This window comes from Tympanuchus pallidicinctus, unplaced genomic scaffold (genome assembly GCF_026119805.1).
Source record: "Tympanuchus pallidicinctus isolate F22 unplaced genomic scaffold, pur_lepc_1.0 scaffold5, whole genome shotgun sequence".
Taxonomy (NCBI): Eukaryota; Metazoa; Chordata; class Aves; order Galliformes; family Phasianidae; genus Tympanuchus; species Tympanuchus pallidicinctus.
In genome coordinates, this window is record NW_026294769.1 from 32,293,254 (window position 1) to 32,314,750 (window position 21,497).

General features: G+C 46.3%; 1 protein-coding gene across 3 annotated transcripts in view; it reads right to left on the minus strand.

Moving 5' to 3' along the window:
- KCTD1 (potassium channel tetramerization domain containing 1) overlaps positions 1–21,497 on the minus strand; it is a 96,418-nt gene that overhangs the window by 44,498 nt on the left and 30,423 nt on the right. Inside the window, exon 1 of one of the 3 annotated variants that reach the window (XM_052704471.1) lies at positions 3,373–12,121. The exons of 1 other annotated variant lie outside the window; for it this stretch is intronic. In XM_052704471.1, the coding sequence (XP_052560431.1) occupies positions 3,373–3,375 (3 nt within the window). In that variant the 5' untranslated portion in view covers positions 3,376–12,121. Of the gene's footprint in view, positions 1–33; positions 3,333–3,372; positions 12,122–21,497 lie in introns of those variants that run through there. One more of the 3 variants, XM_052704468.1, reaches the window with a different exon arrangement.

Below are 21,497 nucleotides of genomic sequence, written 5' to 3' on the forward strand. Positions count from 1 at the left end.
TTAAATCTGGAGGACAACCCTCAAAGGACTTACTCTGGAAGTGGGCAGGCTTGGAGAAAAGGCCAGAAAGCCTAGGACTTCATGCGCTGCCCAGCCTTTGTCCAGGAAGGTGGTACAGGACACCTGCAGCTCTGTCCCAAAATACTGGGCAGGAAAGCAGGGAGACTGCAGGGTCTCCAAGAGGCAAAAACAGAAGGCAATGGGGAAGCCAAGCATGTGCTGGGAGTGGGAGAAGTAAGACAAAGCTTCCCTTGTTGGGGCAACAGAGCCCTGCCAGAAGAGAAAAGGGTAGGCTGGAGGAGGAGGCATTTAATTTGCAAGAGTGTGGAGAAGGGTGGTGAAACACAAAAAACATTCAATCTTTGCTTTGGTCTCTTCCACAGAACAAAAGTTTGCCTTCAGGAACAGCTGAATTGTAATGAGTAAGAGCACTTAGAGCAAACAGGAAAAGTTTCAGAAGACCTGTGATGAGCATGTAGCAGAGGGGGCAGAAATTAACTTCAACAATTCCTAAATGATGGATTTGTCTCATGGCTGTCATCTTAAATCCCATTATATACATACCCACGCTGAACACTTGATTTCTGCTGAGTGGTGCCCTGGAGCTGCACAACTGAGGGGGATGAGTTAGAGGAAGGAGCGCAGTGGAAGGATGGGATCTCTTTGTGTTTATCAGAAACATTAAATCTCAGGATTTCCATCCATGCTGCCTCGTAGAGGGAACAGGGCTGCAGCCCAGGAGCCAACAAGCAGCGAGGGTATGTGTGTGCCTTACTCCACATATTTGAAAGCTGTGTGGAATGAGGTGTGGCAGTGGAATTCATAAATCCAGTCCTAGCTGGAAACAGTGGCGGGTTGCCAACCACGCCATAAAGGTCCTGTCATCTCAGCTCCAAGTAACGTCCTCAGGATCCCAATGTTTTCTCAGACTGAGGTGTGCCACAGCTGCAGAGAAGAGTTATAGTGCAGTCACAAAGTGCAATACCTACCCTATTCCCTTAAACAAAACCTCACCAGGATGAACCTCACAAAGGGTTCAACACCATTGTAGCTTCACCAAGAACAGCACTCCTGCCAACAGTAACTTCACCTGACCACAAGCCGGTCTGGACGTTTCCATGAAGCTCAAACAGAAGTAACTGGTGATGGGTACCCAGTAGCAAGGATGGAGGCCCACCTCGTGTGACCAAGACAACGCAAACTGCAAGTGATATCAGTGGGACTACAAAACCCAGAAGAAATCAGAATGTGTGCCTAAGCTGTTAAATTAGAAGAGATTTTCAAAACACAAAAAGGAAATGCAAGACAGACAGACAAACTCTACTGCACAGATGAGAATCAATGATGACTACTATTTTTTATAAAGAGTCTAATAACACAGTACAAACAAATTCCTCTCTTCTGAATCCTGGCACCATTTGGTATCTTCAATTCAAAAAAACTACAAATCAAAACCCAAACAACTGCACGCCTTTTTTCTTCCCCCCCCTTCTTCTCGCTCTTTTGCCATGCTGACGCTTGTTTGCATTATGTCTATTTTGAGCTAAATTAAGTAGGAGCAGCAGAGCTTTGATTCAGTAGTAGCAATAAATGGGGTTAGCCTGGCATTGATCTGTGTAAAGGGCCAAAGCTGGGACTGCCAGCAGCAAAACGTGGTCAGTGAACTCTGCAGTGCAAGTGACCCTGCAGCTGAATTCTTAGCCCTGATTACAACAGAAATAGACTTGCTTTCCTGAACAAAGAGTATTTCAGACAGCAGATTAGCAAGCGAAAGTGCACTTATAACAGAGGATTGAGGAAATGGAACAAAAATAAGAACCACCACACGCTTCCGAGTATTTTAGATAGCTCCTAAACAGTGCAAAACAAATGCACAACTTGCTTTGCATTTTAGTTATTCCAGCCAGCACTAGGCCTGAATGCTAAGGAAAATACAGTTTATTGCGTATCAGCTGAACAGCTTCAGCAAGTAAGTAGGCAGCACAAAAGATGAGGAAAAGCCATGTTAAGGACAGCATACTGGAGAAGTCAGAACATCTGCCTAGCAATCCTACAGAAAGGGAAGTCATGCTAACTACAAGAGGCAAGGCACCCGTCATAAATCATGCTTCAAATTCAGACAGCAAATTTATATACAACCAGAATTTCACAATCCTTAGGAACACAGATCAAATCTGCTAGCTCGCAGATGTCTGGGTGTCTGTACTGTTGTGCAATGCAAAAGAGGGAAAGAATATCAGTATGTCCAGTCTCCTAACTAAGAGGTTTAATCAGTGCATTCACAATGCGGAACAAAGCGCCTTGTTTGAGCTGCAGACTCCCCAGTCTTACCCAACCAGGGTAGGTCCAGGTCCCTGGACAGGGATCTGTCCCACTTAGGTCAGGAAGCAGCAGAACTGACTGCTGCCCCATAGGGACCCCAGCTCCTGCAGCAGACTGAGGAAAGTAGGGACTCACAGATCATCCCACTTCCTCTTCTAACCAACTTCTATTCCATGTTTCACCATGAATGCTCATTAACACAAGCATTTTCTTAGATCAAGCAGTACAAAATAGTGAGTCTAATCTTCTGCCTGCCCACAGCAGGAGGTTTGAATTGGATGATCTTTAAGGTCATTTCCAACTGAAGCCATTCTGTAATTCTATGAAATCCTTATGAAAGCCCATAAAAGCTTTCATCTCATTTCTCCCAGAAAATCCCTCTGTGGATTTCTGTTGCTTGATTTAAGCAGCAAGGTGGGGGGCATGGAGGAAAGAGAGGGTGGTTCTAAGAATCTGCTGGTGCACTGACAGTCTGAATAAAAAAACAAGGCAGAAATCTGTCAGATTGTGCCCTGTGTTTTAAATGCCACTCCTCTGCCTTGCTGCTCTTTATGGGCTGACTGCAGCCTTTGCTGGAGTTTGTGGCAGCTGCAGTGCCCGAGCACGGGACATGCGGTTGTCACAATGACTGGGAACTTGCTGACTGATTTATGGGAACTTACAAAACCACAAAACCAGAAGATATTTGTATTCACTCATATCCTGAGTGCTCCTTTCACCTCTCATTGAACAGCTCCCATGCAAGTCAGTGAAAGTTTCTGTATAGTTCAAAAGTCACTCTCGGCAGACTTAAAGCATCACACCGCAGTGCCCAGACCGAGCAGCTTGAGGCCAGCGTGCCCACACTCGTAACAGCAACTCCAAATTAAGCCATCATCTTAACTGGGTAATGGTTATTGAGACATCTCAAATGGATCAGCTCATTATTAAAAAAAAGGCAATTATGGTAAATTAGACTTCTCACCAGAACAACAGCCTAAGCTTTAAATTTGCTACGATACATGCCTGACCACCCTTTTTAAATGAGGATAGCTGAGGGCTCCGACTCACCATCACTCAGCAAACAGCTGTGCAATTTGGGACGGCTCCTTCTCACCGCTCCTCTCCCTGGGGTCACTGCCCTGGGGCAGTGCCTGCAGAGCTGACCACGTGCCCGTGCCTCATGCATGCCCCGTCACCAGCTGGGCAGCCCAGTGCCCATCCCCAGCGACAAGGGCAGCCCCATAAAATCCGCTGACCAGGGCTTGGTGCAGCTGCTGAAGCCCAGGTACGTTCTGCTGACTCTGCAAGGGAGCAAAAGCCTTCTGCAAAGGAGGGCAGCCGAGGGCAGCAGCATCAAGCTAAGATTTGCCAGGGCTTGCCTGCCAGAGGACAGAGTCTGGAGTTTTAACCATTTTTGGCACATTCCACATTCAGTATTTTCAGAAGCTTTCGAGGATGTTTATGAAACAACTGCAAGGTAGGCAACTAAATTCACAGCGGTACAAAGAATTCCTTCCCACATTCCTCTCCCATGCTCTACAGTCGAAATAAATGAAGATGTAGTTTATGTTTCTGTAATTACAGTTTGTTAAAAGCAGAACAGGTTGTTAAGTTATGGTAAGGAGCCCAGGAGCTCATACCCTGCTTTGAATGCCGCAGCGGTGTAGATTTCACTGAATAAAAAAGGCTGGCCAAAACCAGAGGGAATTTGCGCTCTGGTATTGTTCAGCATAAACCAATTTACCTTTAAAGCAATCATGTTAACCAAAGCGATCAATTAGAAAACGATCTTATGAGAGCAATGTCAATGCACAGCACACTGCCAAGTTTCAGTTATTTAATACCAAATACCACAAGGGTAATACTGCTCGCTTGTTTTATGACGTTGTCGTACAATCCATCTTCTGCCGTTTGCTTTTAATCCTGCTTTTCCCCCATTAAATACTTACAGTATTTATACAGCCTTGTAAAACTTCAGTACAAAAGAATAAGCAACAAGAACTTTCCCCCATACATTACTTCCCAACTTAATTATGTAATGCAATGTGAAAGGTTTATGTACACCAGCTGGATCTCATTACAGCTCCGTTTCTTTCTTTTTAAAGTGTACTTTATCTGGAATACTGAAGTCACTAAGAATTTCACTTAAATATGTTGAACTGGTGCACACAGTGCTGCAGGACTCCAACTCATTAAACAGGCTCACAGCAAGTCAGGCATGTGGACGCTTATTTTGGAATTTTAAAATGCACCAGGTACAGGTAAATATTTGAAGCTAAGTCAGGATTAAGTGATTCAGCCTCATTCAACCTTCCCTTCCTCAGCATCACAGCAGACTGAGGAACGCTCTGCCATGTACAAGAGGAATTAGGAAAGTCAGAAAGGAAAAGTTTCAGGAGACCATTGGTATCACACTCTTACTAAGAGTCAGGCAGGTGCCAGCCCTATAAACTGAACAAATGCCTCAAACAAGCAGAATTTCAGTGCTGTGAAGAATGTGTTGTAAGACCATCAATGAGGTTGCTAAATGCCAAGCTGAACCCAGGTAAGCTTGTTGTGCACTTCACGAACCTTCACAGAATGGTTTGGGTTGGGAGGGACCTCAAAGCCCACCCAGTTCTGCCCCGTGCTGTGGGCAGGGTTGCCATCCAGCAGCTCAGCAGCCCATAGACCCATCCAACCTGGCCTTGAGTGCCTCCAGGGATGGGGCACCACAGCTTCTCTGAACTTCGGTCCTTTGGTACCACCGACTGAGAGATTCCTGTTCAGTCGCGAGGCAAGAGTTGTGGTTTAATAAATAGAGAGAACAAAACCAAGCATAAAAAAAAAATAAAAAAACCCTGTGCAGTGATTTTATTTTTGTTGTATATTTGACTGTAATTACTGCCTTAAGTAGTTTAATTGTCTGGCATCTCTTCAAGTGCCTTGCCTGTGGGGAGGGGAGGCAGGCCAGTTTATGGTTTGTTATTAATGAACAAAGCACAAACAAGTTTACCTTGTCTGCAATCAACATTCCCATCAAAACAGATTGAGAAGAAAATGCAAAGGGGTCCGTTCATCCCACAGACTGAACGCTATTGTGTTAATATCTGATCTTTTCATTATGAATGTCATTTATACCTCAGAGGGAAATTGGTGTTTTTATAACACCCACATGAGAAGCACCTGAGACCACCACAAGCATGCCCTCCCTGCCCATTTCCTAGTCTCCGCAGACACCTGCTCCTGGTCACTGGCCTAGGGATGGGAGCACTGGAACAGACAGCCCCAGGGTCCAGCCCTGAATGACCTCCCTCACGTACACTCAAGGTGAGAATACAGGATGTGCACACAGGCAAAATGAGTTCTGATGTTTGCAAGCAAAACTGTGGGGCCTTTTACAACTGCGGTGGAATGACACGCATCCAACCCTTCTCAGCTGGAAATAATTTTTGCCTGGAGTGGAAACAGAGTGGAAGGAAAACAAGAATGAGTGACAAAAAGAAGCTTGTGCAGGACAGAATAAAGTATAGCCCCCCTGCTTCATTAAGAAATGATCAGGCACAAGAAGCCATCAGTAAAAGTCAGATAAGTTATATTGAGGAGATGGTAAAGCCAGGAGGATAGAGAAGCAAATCGCTATTTTTCAGGGCAAGTAAAAACCATGAAGACAACAAATTTGGTCATTAGTCTTGCTTTTCCACTTAAATTGGTGCAGGAGCCCACTGCTTTTAGCTTACATCCTGCTTCCAGCCCAGCAGGACACCCTGATGGCAGTGTGGTGGGGGCAGAGTCACAGCCAGCTCATCACAGGGGAGCTCACTGCTGGTGACAGAGGCAGCTCCTCCTCTCAGCCTCGCTGCCAGCAAAGGTGACAATTAGTGTCATTCGTGCTGGACTCCTCTGCCAGGAGGGAGGACACTCTACTAGGATCCCAACTGACACTGCTACCTTTCATGTAAATCACAAGAAAACTGCTTTAAGAGTCAAAGAATGGGTTGGGTTGGAAGGGACCCATCCAGTCTCTCCCACCTCCATGGGCAGGGCTGCCACCCAGCAGCTCACACCTTACCACCCTCTGAGTAAATAATTTGTACCTAATATCTAACCTAAATCTCCCCTCTTCTAGTTGAAAGCCATTCCCCTTGTCCTATCATTCTCAGACCATATAAGAAGCTGGACTCTCTCTTGTTTAAAAGTTCCCTTCATGTAATGGAAAGCTGCAATGAGGACTCCTTGAAGCCTTCTCCTGTGCAAGCTGAACAAATGCAGCTCCCTCAGCCTTTCTTCATGGAAGAGGTGCTCCATCCCTTTGATGATCTTCATGGCCCTGGTGCTCTTTTGGACACGCTTCAACAGCTCCACATCCTTCTTGTGCTGGGGGCCCCAGGACTGGATGCACTGCTCCAGCTGGGGCCTCAGGAGGGCAAAGAACAGCTAACAATTTCCCATTATCATTGCTGAGGACTTCCTTCCCCACCCTGCTTTGGGCTAAAATTGCTGATGATACTGATTAACATCTCTTATCAGCTTTCTCAGTCACCTCCAGCACTTCTATCCCTAGCTCCTGAAGCACAACCTTACACCTAGGTGATGGTCACACTGGCTGCAGGGAGGTTCTGTGTTGTGATGGCTATTTCTTGTGGGCTTCATTTTCCCCACAGCAAAACACAGCTTTTATTCAAATTGCACAACAAAAACAACATATTCAACAGTGCCTCCAAAACAAAGCTGCTGATTTGCAGCAATGCTCAAGGCATCTGCCTGCCATGGGTAAGCAGAGCAGATAAACTCCTCTCCTTGAATAAAGTTATAATGCAGCACATGGTTGGGCATCTTGTTACAGTTACACGTATAAAGCACAGAAGCAGATGCTGTAAATACTGTTCTGAGGTCTTCTACTCATCGAGATGCACAAGCAGAAACTTGATAGAGGAGAGATCTGAAAAGAGACTGTATAAAAGTTTAAAATAGGTTTAAGAAAAATGGACTGCTGTATGATAGCAGCTTAACTACTTCTAAAGAATTACTTGCTGAAAGCCAGCATCCAGCCATCCACCAACAGAACCAACAAGAAATTCCTGCCTTCTTGGAGCTAGGACCCTGCAATTGTTTCTTTAGGGGCAAAACCAACATGTTTTGATTAAGCACATCACTGAAGCATTTAAAGCTGTGATACGTAACATGAACTGACTGCACAATGAGAACGCAGGCATTAACATACAGAACAGAACAGTATAGACAAGTAATTTTGGATGCACATAGCCATTTATCACAGGGACTAAACAATGCTAGCATTTCACTAGAAAACCACAAGCCAGATAGGCACAAGAGAAGCAGGGCCACAGCCCATACGTTGCATCCTATTCTTGCATCCCTCTGGGGACCCACATGCTCCCACCTCATTGCTGGAACCAGTTTGGGTGGGGGAAAGCTTTCTTTAGAGGAGAAAATCCACTGGAGTTCTCTTGAGGAATTATATGAAGAAGCTTAAAGACTAATGGGGTACGTCACCAGCACACAGTGCTTTGATCAAAACCCTGTTTGCCCGACTTCCTCACTGAACTTTAATAAGATGTGAATGAGAGATTGATCTGGACACTTGAGTTTACAAGGAGTATTTCAAGGAGCTTGACGAAACTCGTTTATTGGCCATTAGGAATAAAAGCAAGCACAATGCTTCCACGTTGCGCTACCACAGTGCTGACAGCAGATCCCTTTTGGGATACATACCCAAGAACCAGCACTTACTGTAAAACAGAACTCTAAAGGCAACCACTACTTTAAACACAACTTTTTTTAAGGTTAAGGAAAAAAAAATCTTCAGGTTTTGATTTCCATAAGAGGCAGTAATACAGCGTACTCAATTTAAGTCACACTCAGCTTCTTGTAACTAACTTGGAAATTGAAGAACACCAAGATTTTTCCCCCTCTACTCTACTTCTACATTTTCCTCTAGCATTTCTACTTTAAATAAAGCAAACCATTCTTCGTTGCCACTCCCTGGCTCTATCTTTTCCTTGATCAAATCTTGCTTTACTGCCCTCTATACATGTTATTTAGTATTAGGAAGGACAAATTTTTTAATCTAAATTTCCTCCTCTAGTTGTAGCCCCAGTTCGGAGACATTATTTCCCACCTTTTGAACCCATCCAATGGACTCAGTGGATGTACACTGGCATACAGAAATGAAATCTAGTCCATACCTGACAGGTTACAATAAGGTAGGTGGTAATGGTTTCTCACCTTCTCATCCTTATTCCTCAGTTCCATCTCTTTTCCTTGCCCCCAAATTCTGCCCCACAGCCCAGCTGGACCCATTATTTAACTCTACTTGCTTACTTCTGGGTAGGTTGGAGCACTCACCTCTGCTCTCCTCCCTCTCTTAGGTAACAATTACATCACACCATTGCCTTTAAAGTGAATAAAAAGTTTTCAGACCATGTGTTTGATTTGGAGCTTTTTGTTTTCTATAAACAGTAGGGGAAAAAAATGAGAATGTTTTAGGGTTTCTCTACAATACTTGTTTACGTTTCTGGAGGAAAACCCTCAGGGGGCTCAGGCTGCCTGCTGCTGGTGCCCCATGTCCCCAGGGCAGGGCTCCTCGGTCACTGTTCAAACAGCAGCACGGAAGGAATTTTTGTTTGCTCTGCTTTCTCCTTTAGAAAGAATGTGGACATGGGCCCTGTGAAATCTAATCTACTACTATATATATCCATGTATAGAGAAAAAGAGAGAGCACATGTTTTATAGTATTACAGTACATAATTTAAATATATTTGTATTATTTATGCTATGTATAAGTATGTTTCATATATATAAGAATGTAAATACATACGTTTATATATAAATAGAAATATTTATATAATAAAAAGTATATTTCATGAACACATAGGTCACTCTGAAAGTAATGCTTCCTATTTATTTCCACAGAAACTACAACAGATACATAGACTGCAACAACACTATTTGATAGAAAAAAACTCTCAGCTACAAAACGCTCTTTCTCAACACAGTCACGACCATTTGTTATGCTTTGTCTCCAGCAATGAACAAGAGTCTACATGCCATGCTCATAAAAATTTGCTCCAGTGGAGGTGACCCACTGTCACTGTTGCCACAGCTGAAATGTAGCACCCACCACCTTGCTGTGCTCACAGCCACTGGTTGGTCTCCATAAGCACTCAACAAGCATCAACAAATAGGTGCCATTTCTTCCATATGAAGAAGTTCAATGGCACATCTTTGCTTCATATGAACTTCCACATCAGATGCCATTCTGTCAGACTGCCCCTCTGCTGCCATCTGTCACATGGCAACAACATGAAACTGAATACAGAATCAACCTCAACTGTCACATCTCCAACTGTTGATTTCTTTCTATGTGTTTCTAGTATCCTTCAAAAGTGGCAGGGAATAGTCACTGGGAGCAGGAGGTGATCATCCCCTTGTACTCATCACTGGTGAGGCTGCACGTCAAGTACCGCATTCAGTTTTTGGGTCTCTCACTACAAAAAGACATAGAGGCTCTGGAGGGGCCAACACCAACATTCACCTCTGCCTTTGTGGTCCAGCATCAAAGAATAGGAGGCATTACTTCCGGAGAAGCTCTTGTATATGATATTAAATATTTACGAATTTACGTATATGAAATATACATCAGCCACTTCTACCTTGGACAAATTATGGATTTGATCTGATGCCTTACTATCTCTCTATAACACAACTAACATGCAGCCTCCATTCACGCTACATGACTGCAGCAGTCACTGCTGTATCACTACCCCACACCATGATTGAGCCTGCTATTATTATTCATCATCCTGCATAGATCTATCAGCAGTCTGCAAGTTAATATGCTACACTGAGGAAAACTGATTTGTTATAACTCCCCTTCTGAGGAATCCTTCTCTATCAAATACCACAGCAAACTTAAAAAACAACCAACCAAACAAACAAAAAAACAAACAAAAAAAAGCATTCATTTCTCTTCCACTATACCATATAGATACTCTTGGCCATTCACATCTCAGTGTAGTGCTACTTGTGTTTACCAATGCAGTGCATTAGAATGCAATTCACACTACATTTAATATTATCTGAGTCACCACATTTAAGCTTGATTCATATTTTAACAACTCCGTACTGGTTAAAATGAGCATAGCTGTTACTTGATGCTTTGGGGCATGCCTCACTTCTGGCACTTCCCTACAACCTAAAAGGAAGGGAGTAGCTTGTGTCCAGAAGTCCTTTCAGAGGAAACACTGGTATCCAGGTCCTGCTTAAGCAGCAGCAAGAAGACCTGCAATGTTTTCTCTGAAAGCAGCTGACAGATGCAGGTGCATTTCAACAATGCTTTAAATAAATAAATGGTAACCTGCAAGGACTTCCAGAGATAGAAACAGAAATCAGGTCATTTTGGAAGCGCATCAAATGCACTAAACAAGGCAGGCAGAACCCTGCTTTGAGTTAAACTTGTGTCCCTGTCATAAAAGTCAAACCTTCACATAGGGGTTTGGAGAGGGAACAGGTTCCCAAGCCAATTTTCCAGACTTGTTTTTTTTTTTTTTTTTTTTTTTTTTTTTAAGACACCTAAACCATGGCTGAAGAATACACGTTCCAAGACTTCACATTTTTCAAATCTTATTCCCACCACCATCAGTCTGTTCTACGGAGACCACACAGCTTTGCACCATTCCCTCTGCCTGCAAGGACAGGTGCTTTTCCAGCCCTCACAGTCCTGGAATTTGCCAATTACTGTGTTTTTTTGTGTCACCCATTTATATGTATTTTTAGAAAGACAAGGTAATTCTTCTGAGAAGCTGCATTTTCAGAGATATAGTCAGCAAAATGTATGCTTCAGCATTGCGAAGTTAAAAGGAAACAGAAAGTATACAGATACTAACAGGCTTATTTACTAAGCAATTACTTCCCAAAAACCCACATGCTTTCAGCATCTCTTTACTTCTTCCCACTAAAATGCACTTCCAACAGTTGAGTAAAATGTGAACCATGTCCAGACTGGATGCAGGGACAGTTCCATTAACTGGTGATACAATTACAGAAAAAAGGCAACACGTTTCCACACCAACTTGATAAAAGCCTAGAGAAAGTATCATCTCCCAAACACAGCAAACATGGTCTGCATTAATTTCCTAGCTATCTACTGTGATATCCAAGACAAAGACTAAAGGAACAATGCACAAGTTTGTTTTGTGAGTGTAAAATAGGAGCTCACACTGAAGAGGTGGGCATGGGCTTCACAGCTAGTAACTCAAACTCAGAGCAAGGGGTCAGGACTATGGTACTGGACCTTAACAGAATCATGGAATCTTTAAGATTGGAAAAGACCACTAAGATCACCCAGTCCAACCATCAGCCCATCACCACCATGCCCACTGACCACGTCCCTCATTGCCACATCCACACGGTTCTTGAACACCTCCAGGGACAGTGACTCCTCTACCTCCCTGGGCAGCCTGTGCCACTGCCTCACCACTCTGCAGAGAAATTTCTCCTAATACCCAATCTGAACTTCCCCTGGTGCACCTTGAGACCATTACTGCTCTCCTATTGCTGTTACCTGGGTGAAGAAGCTGAAACATACCTCACCATAACCTCCTTTCAGGGAGTTGCACAGAGCAATAAGGTCTTCCCTGAGCCTCCTCCAGGCTGAACAATCCCAGTTCCCTTAGCTGCTCCCCATGAGACTTGTGCTCCAAAACCTTCATAGCACCATCGCCCTTCTCTGAATGTCTTTCTTGTAGTGAGCAACCCAAAAACTGAACACAGTACTCAAGGTGCAGCCTCACCAGTGCTGAGTACTCCCTCTGACTATTCCCTGCCACTTTTGAAGCATACTAGAAACACACAGAAAGAAATCAACAGCAGTAAAAGCAGCATATGCATACGCATCCATTACACACACAAATACATATCTCTATACATGTGCACTTAGAAACAACTCAGGGTTCAGCTCAAGGGTACTGAAAAATCACTCTTGAAATTTCTCCAGAAGTCCTTAATTTTAAACACGCAAACGGACATACACACAAAAGAGGAGCTTAAAATACAGTGGCGTTTTAGAGAAGTCATTCATTTATGCACTATGCTTCTGGCAGAGAGATGCAAAAGTAGCAACAGCATACACAGGTGCCAATTTACAGGGCAGCCCAGGAGCTGCAGCCCTTTCATTAGAGATCCCAAATGCAACACTTGCAACTTCACAGCCTCCCACTCCCCATATAAAAAACAGCAGAACTCAAATAAATGACAGCATCACCAGACACTGGTGTGTATGCTTAAGGAGGAAGGATGGAGATGGAGTACTGTGCTAGAACTGAAACTATCTGTACAGAAGAGTACAGACACATGCAATCAGTAAGCATATCAATTAATGAAGAATTTACTGGAAATGTACATGCTGCATCTGCGTGCTCTAACTTTATTTCCTAAATTAAAAATGGCACTAAGAACAGATCAAAGCACTTGTCCTCATTAGGGATTAAGTCCCTAGCAAGTTTGAAGGTTTTCAGATCAACTCACTAAAATTGGCTGAGTGCAAAAGCATGTGAATTTCTAAAAGCCTGGAAGAGCCATTTTTCTACGTGGATAATCTCAAAATAACAACGAGAGCAGACTTCAATCTCATGTCTTTCAACGTTACTTTCAGATCAAGGTATTGTGAGAAGTTGCAATCCCTTCCCTCCTCCCCCCTTAAATGCCTGAGAGGGGCTTACAAAGCATTCCCTGAAAATGTGATTATATATTTTGACTATCACAACATTAATAAATCTCTTCTACATCAGATAGAACGCAGTCACTAACACTTGTCCCTTCAATCCAAAATACGATAAAAAATTATCTTCCACGTACATATTTGGCTACATGCCCTCAATAATTTCCTTCGAAAAACAGGATGCTTTTATTGCTTCAGAAACAGAAAAGCAAAATAATAAGAAAAAAAAAAAAAAGGACACTAGGAAAGGGATGAACAGAAGGGCTTCGAAAGTGACTGAAAATCTACAACATTGCTAATTAGGTTCCAGCTTCTAACACAATAGTGGGTGTACCATGGTCTGTTATCAAGTTTATAGCCAAGGGCACAAGACAATACAACCCCACATTCAATTTAATTACAGCCTATGGCTTGTGCAGTAGTGGTGTGTTTCAAAGGGTTTAAGCACTCATTTATTTCTACACCACACATGAAATAAGGCAGCTCGCTGTCACACAGACTCACCAATTAGACCAAACAGTTTCTGATCTCTTGCTCTCTAGCAGGAGAGCAGTGGGCAATGGGAAATCTTTTACAGGATAATCATGGAAGACTTTCCTGTTAGAAAAAAACAACTGCTGCCTATAAGTTTGTGCAGTTCCCCTTTGATGCTCACAGAGGAAGAGTACCGACTTACTCATTTGGGGTTCTACAGAGTTGCAGAAGTGTCAAAATACAGCAGTGCTTCAATGACACTGTCTCCCCTCTAATTGTATGTAAAAGGTCATCTTCATTTGACTTACATGAAATGGATCATCTCTGGCACTCCTCTCACCCAAAGCTGGACTAGGCAAGTTTCTGACTACTTCACATGATGTAAATAACTAAATGGAGTCCAACTTCTAAAAAGTAAAAACTTTATAAAAACTTACATGCTGCTGGTAGAAAACACCACCTGAAACAGGTACATACATCACACCAATGCAACTAAGTTGATACAGCAACTGTATTTGACTCCAAAATCCAAATTCTACGTGTGCAACAAAATGCCATTCTCACATCTAAGAAATTCACCCCAGGTCACCTTGGAGCACATCTTGCCCTCCCCACCAGCTGCCTCAAGTGGAAGAGAAGAAGGAGCAGCTCCCATCCTGCACTCCAATGCACACACAGCCCCCAGAGCCTACGGAGGCCACTGAGCTTCTTCTCTGTTCTGCTTCTCATTCCCTGCACTCATCTCTGCCTAACCTCAGGTTGGTTATAAGGATCATAGTTTAGGATATCCTTCCACTTTCAAAACAACAAAACAGCTCTGTTCAATGACTGGTCTTTAGAAAAATTCACAGTTACGAACAGCATGGATTGTACACTGAATAAACAATAGCCAAGGTTTTGCTATGGAGACTGTTAAGGACATCAGATTTAGGGACAATATGTGCTTCATCTGCCTCCCCTCCCCCAGATTTAAGAGCAGCTTTGATGACTAGCAGCTATAACACATCCTTTCTGCAACTGTCTTCCTACATATGTAACTCTACTAGAAGAAACTTTTTCCTTTCAAGAAAAAAATAAAAATCAACCAAGAAACAAACAGCCTCAAAAGCAGGTACAATGTTACATTCCTTTTATCCTCACTTATAGATTTTAACAGTGTTTCTTTTAGAACAGACATGAAGTACATCTTGCAAGCTCTGCTAATCTACCAATGAAAGGGGATGGCACTAACACCACTATATGGTGTAACCAAAACTAACCTGGAAAGCTAAATAAACAGATGCACTTTCAGAAGAATTAACAAGGCATTTTGCAATCACCAGTCTCAGTAGCAGCTGTACTTTAAGCCGCTGAGACAGGAATATTGGTCCACCTATTATCCACACAGAAATAAAGCCTAGCTTCCTAACACTGCTAAGTATTCCTGATGCTTTCTGATCCTAAGTATTCCTGATGCTTTCTGAAGAGTTCTCCTATACTGCACACATGGAAAGCTCCTGGTGATGATTCTTGGCAGAGCACTGTAACAGCTTATGCAGAACAGGAGCCTCTTTTGTGGCAGTTTTTGGAAACATGGGACATCCTCACACCAAAGGTAAAGATTGTCACCCACTTCTAAGAGAAAAACGTAATGAAGAGAGCTAGACTAATGTATTAATTGCTTTGATTTGCTGCCATTTGTGATTTCTGTCTAATTATTTCATCATGTAATACTATTCTGCCTTCTGCAGTCAGTACAAGATTTCTGGGTCTGGTCAAAGAAAGCCCTTCAAAGAAAGTGTAAGGCAGTGAAAAAAATCAAAAGAAAACAAACAAAAAAAAACCAGCCTTGGGTTAAAACCAGCAAAAAAACACCGAAGCACTCCCCAAAACACCCAAGACAAAAGCACACGGGCCATGCTTGTGACATCCTCTGAACATCTGGTCATTTAAGAGCTGATAAACTCTCCACAAGCTGTCAGGCACTGAGTTACAGACCAACATGACAGGAGAATACTGAAGCGACCCGCGACTCTGTTCACCCACAGCGGAAGCTGAACTATTTCCTTAGACCTATTTTTGGGAATTACTACTGTAGGAAGCTCAGCATGTACCAGGCCTATAAATCTCAACAGCTACCACCACATTGCAGCATCAAAAGCTTAAACTTCAGCTATTGTTCATCTTTCAGTACCATGAGAGATGAACAACAGCCAAATTACATCCCTCTGTCATCAACTTGAGCTGAAACACTGCTGTCAGTGGCAAGAAAATTGCTACACTTCAGAGCAAACGAGGACTGAAAAGCAAGTTGTGCCAAGATGGCACAGTGTGCTTAAAGCACACTGCATAATGCAGCTCTCACGGCTGCAACCTAAGGATCAAGATGATCATTCAAAGCATCTTTTCCAATTCTGAAGGAGGCTCCTGCAAATCAAGTGTTAACAACTCATCCCGGGGCTGAAACTTAAAGAACACAGCAGCCACAATAAAAAAGAGCAAAAGCAGCATCTCTGCTCAGATTGTTTGAAGCTCATACTCAGAGCAAATTCAGTACCTTCAGTTTAGTGCCTTTGCTTAACCTTTTCCATACACTGCTGTGGGACAGCAGTGTGCAACCCCTGGAAGGATAGCTGCCAACACAACCAACTTCAGGGAATCAGTGATATTTGTCAACAGCAGAATTTAGCACCACATGGCTTGATAAGATGCATTCAGTAAAATGGCCAGGAAAGTCTTTGTTTATAATGAAGCAACCACGATTAGAGAGCCGAGGCATTTCCTGGGGATTAATGACCAGCTGGGAGAGCCAATGACTGGGGGCCGTGCCGTGGGCCATTAACCCCAGCCAGTCATTAATTTCCCCAGGAAATGCCTTGGGTCCCAACCAGCGTAACTAGTATAAAAGGTAGATGGAAAGAAAAAGTTCAGCATGAACATTTACCCAAGGAAACTAGTCCGCAGACAAGATTTTGTCACATCCCAGAAGAAGCACGTAAGTTAAAACAAGCTAAAAATGACACACAAGAATTGGTGATTAAGAAAAAAACAAAGCTTCCCTCTCCTCAAGACTTAAATTAATGAGTTTTGTAGCAAAGGAGAGATTTAGCTACAGAAGTGGCTGGGTACCTTGTTTAGCTCATTATATTGTGAACGGAGATGAACATTTCCATATAATTACTTCTGAAGCCCACACTGTCTCCTAGCTTCGCTGACTGCTCATTTTCCTCCCTGCTGCAGTTATAAGAAAACAGCACATAGCTGTGCACGCCGCCACCTGTTTGAGATACTTCTCTCCTCCTCCCAGTCACAGAACCATAGAACAACTTGAGTCACCAGCCACTAACGAGAATCACTAGTGCCCAAAAACACAGCTACACAACAAATGGATCCCTCCTCACATGAGCTGGGTGCGTTGTTCAGAGAGGTGCGGGCCAGGCTGTAGACCCAATGCCCTTGCAGTACGGTTTGAGGGTGCATGATGCTCTCTCCATTGGGTCCCTGTCCCTGTGTGAAAGACCTTCCTGAACACTGGACCGTGCTGAGAGTTTCAAAATTACTCTCAAGGTTGTTAAAAGAAAGTAAATGAGGAGCGTGGGGTTAAAACTCAGCCACAAGCTTTAGCTGATACCTGAAATAATGAGCTAGAACAAAAGCTCTGTCTGCACACAGCCAGGCCTCCAGCCATTCACAGACACCAGGAGATCAAACCCCACTGACTAGGTCAAAGAACACACCAAAAAGCAGGGGGCATCGGTATTCTAAAGACCACAGATGCTTATGCAGGCATCCCCGGCCTCTCCCCTAGCCAGCCCTAAGGTGGCTGAGGAGCTGCAGGCACTCGGTGGGGTCACTCTGTCCAGAACTGGTATTTCCACTTGGGAGCAGCTCAGGCATGTTGGAGAGCTGTGCTCACCCACAGCGGGCTGCGACTGACCGCTGTTATTGGGCATTGCAGGGGTGGGAGTCACATAGGGCAGTGAGCAATGAGGTTACGGCCTGAAACATGAGATTGTATGGGGCATGACGTTGGTGCCAAGATCTTATAGACAAAGCTGGAATGACTTCCAAACTTAAAGTAAGGGGTAGAAGTGTAGCAACGTTCCAATTGAAGCTGGGTTTGCCAAGTTAGCTCCTGTGACCAAAAACCCAAAGACAGGGTAGTGCAGGGGCCAGGCAGCAGGTGGTGGGCGTGCAGGCAGAACTGGGCCTGGTTCTGCAGCTCAGCTCCACCTAATTGTGCGCTGCTGTATATTTCGCCACTATGGCAACTAATGCTACTCAAGTCAATTTGCTTCATAAAAAAAAAAAAAAAAAAAAAAAAAAAAAAAAAAGAGGAAAAAAAAAAAGAGGATCACTGCCAGGAAACAGAGCTATTTTAAATAAACAAATACAAGATGAATGCAATTGCCATATTAACCCTCTTGTTAACTTCTGAAGTTTAAAATTACACCCTCATTACTAGTGTGTAATTGAGTATTCTCCTGGCTGTTTCCTGCATCTGAGGTTATTCAAATAGTTCATTAGCACATCAAGAACACCACACACACTAATGATATCAGACGCCCTTATCTACTACTTTGGCCCGACTTTCAGAACTCATAACTCGCATCTTCCGCAAAAAGGAAGGAGGAGAAAAAATAAGGAGGGAAAGAAAGAAAAACAGAGGGGGAAGAGGGGCAAGCAGCACGCTGCACGGGACAGGGTCACCAGCTTGCCTTTTTCTTTTCTTTTTTTTTTTTTTCTTTTTTTTTTCTTTTTTTTTTTTTTTCCTCCTTTTTCCGGTTACCTGTGTGGGGGAAACAAGAGCAGGTGATACTACAGTGGGTGAGGTGGTGCTTCTGTGCCCGTTGGCTTCGGGCAGGAGGTGAGGCAGGGGGTCGTGTTTCACTGAGACCACCACCACGGCAGGCACGGCGGCGGCGTCTGGGGGCTCGGCGGGGCGGCGGCACAGTCTTTTAGGGGAGGCTGAGGACCCACAGGCCTCACCGCCGGCCGCGGCCCCTGCTGGGAACACTGCCTCGTAGAGGGCTCGTTTGGCCGGGGCCACCGCGGCTGCTTCTGCCTTCACTGGCGCGGCGTCACCGTCTTTGGGCAGCACGTACGGGTTGGCGGTGGGCGGCCGGGGCCTCGGCCCACCGTTGAGGGCAGCGGAGGCATAGCAGGTCCCGCCAGCGGGATGGTGGAGGAGGTGGTGGTGGTGGTGGTGGTGATGGGGAGGGGGGTGGTGATGGGGCAGCGGTGGCCCCCCCAGCTTGGTGCCGATGCCGGCGATGCTGTTGAGAGTGGCAATGGAGACGGCGCCGATGCAGTGATTGGTGTAGGTCTTGGAGAGCTTGGCCGCCTTGGAGAGCATCTGCATGCGGGTGCCCAACAGGTTCTTGCCGATGGCCTTGTTCTCGTACCAGGTGACGTCGCCCTCGCTGCAGTGGTCCCGTGGGCGCTGGAAAAAGGCTTTGCACAGGGGGTTGCGCTTGGAGAGGTACTTGACGAAGCTGGCGTAGGGGCAGAACTCAGTGCCAGTCTCGTACATGCGGGGCAGGTTCTCCTCGTCGCTGCTCTCCGCCCGCTTCTTGCTCCAGGAGGACGAGCGCGACTTGTGGTAGGGCCCCAGCGCTTTGAAGTAGACGAACTTGCGGCCATCCTCGTCCACCGCCAGCCCGAAGGAGTCCTCCTCCAGCTCCCGCTGGTTCTCCCGGCCCCGCGTGCAGAAGTACATGCAGGTCTCAAACCAGACCTTGTTGAGGAGCCCGAAGGGGCTCTGCGTGCTGAAGACGCTGCAGGTGTAGAGCTTGCGGAGGTCGGCGCGGGTGATGGCCTGCTTCTGCACCACCGGCCCCGCGCCCTGCTCCTCCAGCTTGCGGATGACGGCAGCCAGCGTCAGGTTGGCGGCACGCAGCTCGGGGTCCTTGGTGAGGTCGAGGGTGCGGCAGTAGGGCGGCTCGTTGAGGTAGCGGTTGAGGGAACTGCGGATGCTGATGAGGGACGACTTGGAATAGAGCTGTCCGCTCTTGGAGCGCGCCTCGGCGTAGAAGGAGCGCAGCACCCGGCACAGCGCCCCCTTGTCCATGGTCTCGAAGTCCGGGCTCTGCGCCTTCTCGCTCAGGTACTCGCGGAAGATGCGCACGGCGTAGCGGGTGGCCAGCCGCGTGTTCTCGCTCAGCCGCGCCCGCTCGGGCCGCTGCAGAAGCAGGGCCGCCTCCAGCTCCGCGTCCTCCGCCGCCCCCCCGGGGCCGCCGCCGCCGCCCCCCGGGGCCGTCGCCGCGGCTCCCCCCGGGGCTGCCCCGACGCCGCCGCCGCCGCCGCCGCTCGGCGTACGGCCCGGGGCGGGCGGCATGGGCTCGGGCTCCTCCTCGCCGTCCCAGTCCAGACCCATCTCCTCTTCCTCCTCCTCCTCCTCCTCCTCCTCGTCCAGCAGCAGCCCCCCATCGGCTCCGTCCTCCTCCTCCTCGTCCCCCGTTATCTGCACCTCCTGGATCTCATCCTCCTCCTCGCCCTCCTCCTCCTCTCCAGCGCTGCAGTAGCGGTGCGGCCGGGGGGCTCCTCTCCCACGGCCCGGCGGCCGCTCCCCCGCGCCGTACCCGCCGCCGCCGCCGCCGCCCCCGCCGCCGCCGCCGCCGCCGCCGCCGCCGCCGCCGCCACCGCCGCTCCACTCGCCGCCGCCGCCGCCGCTGCCAGGCATTCTCGCCATATTGCCGTCTCCCTGCCAGTCCTCGGGCAGGGCGCATGCGCTATATTGGACCGCAGCGCTGGAGCGCTTTTGTGTTTAATGACCTTCAGCTACCGGGAGGCAAAGCCGGGCTCTTAAAGGGGCCGCGCTCCCAGTGGCGGCGACGGGGAACGGACGGGGCGGGACGGGAGAGGCTGGGTGAGAGCGGGGCTGCAGGGAGCGCGCGCCGCGCCGCGCCGCGCCGCTCAGCTCCAGGCCGGCCAGTCCACGGAAGGGAACGGGAGCGGGAAGAGTCCGCGTCCGCCCGTCCCCAGGCGGCTTGTTTTTCGCTCTGTCACTTAACTCTGACTCAAAGCTTCCGAGAGCTCTCGAAGAGGGGGACCCGATGCCGAAAACGCGGAGCAGAAAGGCCGCTAAACGGCAGGAACTGCAACGGATGATCGTCGAGGTCCCTTCCAGCCCACGCCAAGCTATGAGTCTACGATTATATGATGCTATGATGCTGTGTCCCAAACGAGTTTTTCTGAGGAGCTCTAGTGACCCACCCAAGAAGACACAGAACTGCAGGGCTTGCAATGCATGGATTTTCAATGGAGATCTTTTTCCTTTATTGCTCTAGTAAATGCAAAAAATGACACAATTGATATTAGCCTTCCAACCTGATTCTGTGCTAAGGTCATACACCTCCTCTCCCTCTCCCTCTCCCTCTCCCTCTCCCTCTCCCTCTCCCTCTCCCTCTCCCTCTCCCTCTCCCTCTCCCTCTCCCTCTCCCTCTCCCTCTCCCTCTCCCTCTCCCTCTCCCTCTCCCTCTCCTCTCCTCTCCTCTCCTCTCCTCTCCTCTCCTCTCCTCTCCTCTCCTCTCCTCTCCTCTCCTCTCCTCTCCTCTCCTCTCCTCTCCTCTCCTCTCCTTCCTTCTTTCCCCTTCCTTCTTCCCCCTTCCTTCTTCCTGTTTTCTCTTCCCCTTCTCCTTTCACTTTTTCCCCTTTCTCTTTTCCTTTTCCTTTTCCTTTTCCTTTTCCTTTTCCTTTTCCTTTTCCTTTTCCTTTTCCTTTTTCCTTTTTCCTTTTTCCTTTCTTCCTTTCAATCTTTCCCCCTTTTCTCCTTTCCCCCTTTTTTTTCCTTTTCTTTTTTTTCCCCTTTTATATTTTCCCCTTCTCCTCCGCTCCCCTTTTTTTTTCATTTTCCCCCTTTCCACCTTAATCTTTTTCCAAGAGTTTTTCAGAGCCACATGAGTGCAAAAGGTAATTGAACGTTGTTTTTTTTTTTTTTTTTTCCTAACTTTAAAAAAAAGATGAACACCAGGTTGACAGCTTCTGTACTTGGATGTTCATTTAATCACCATTTCCTGATTAC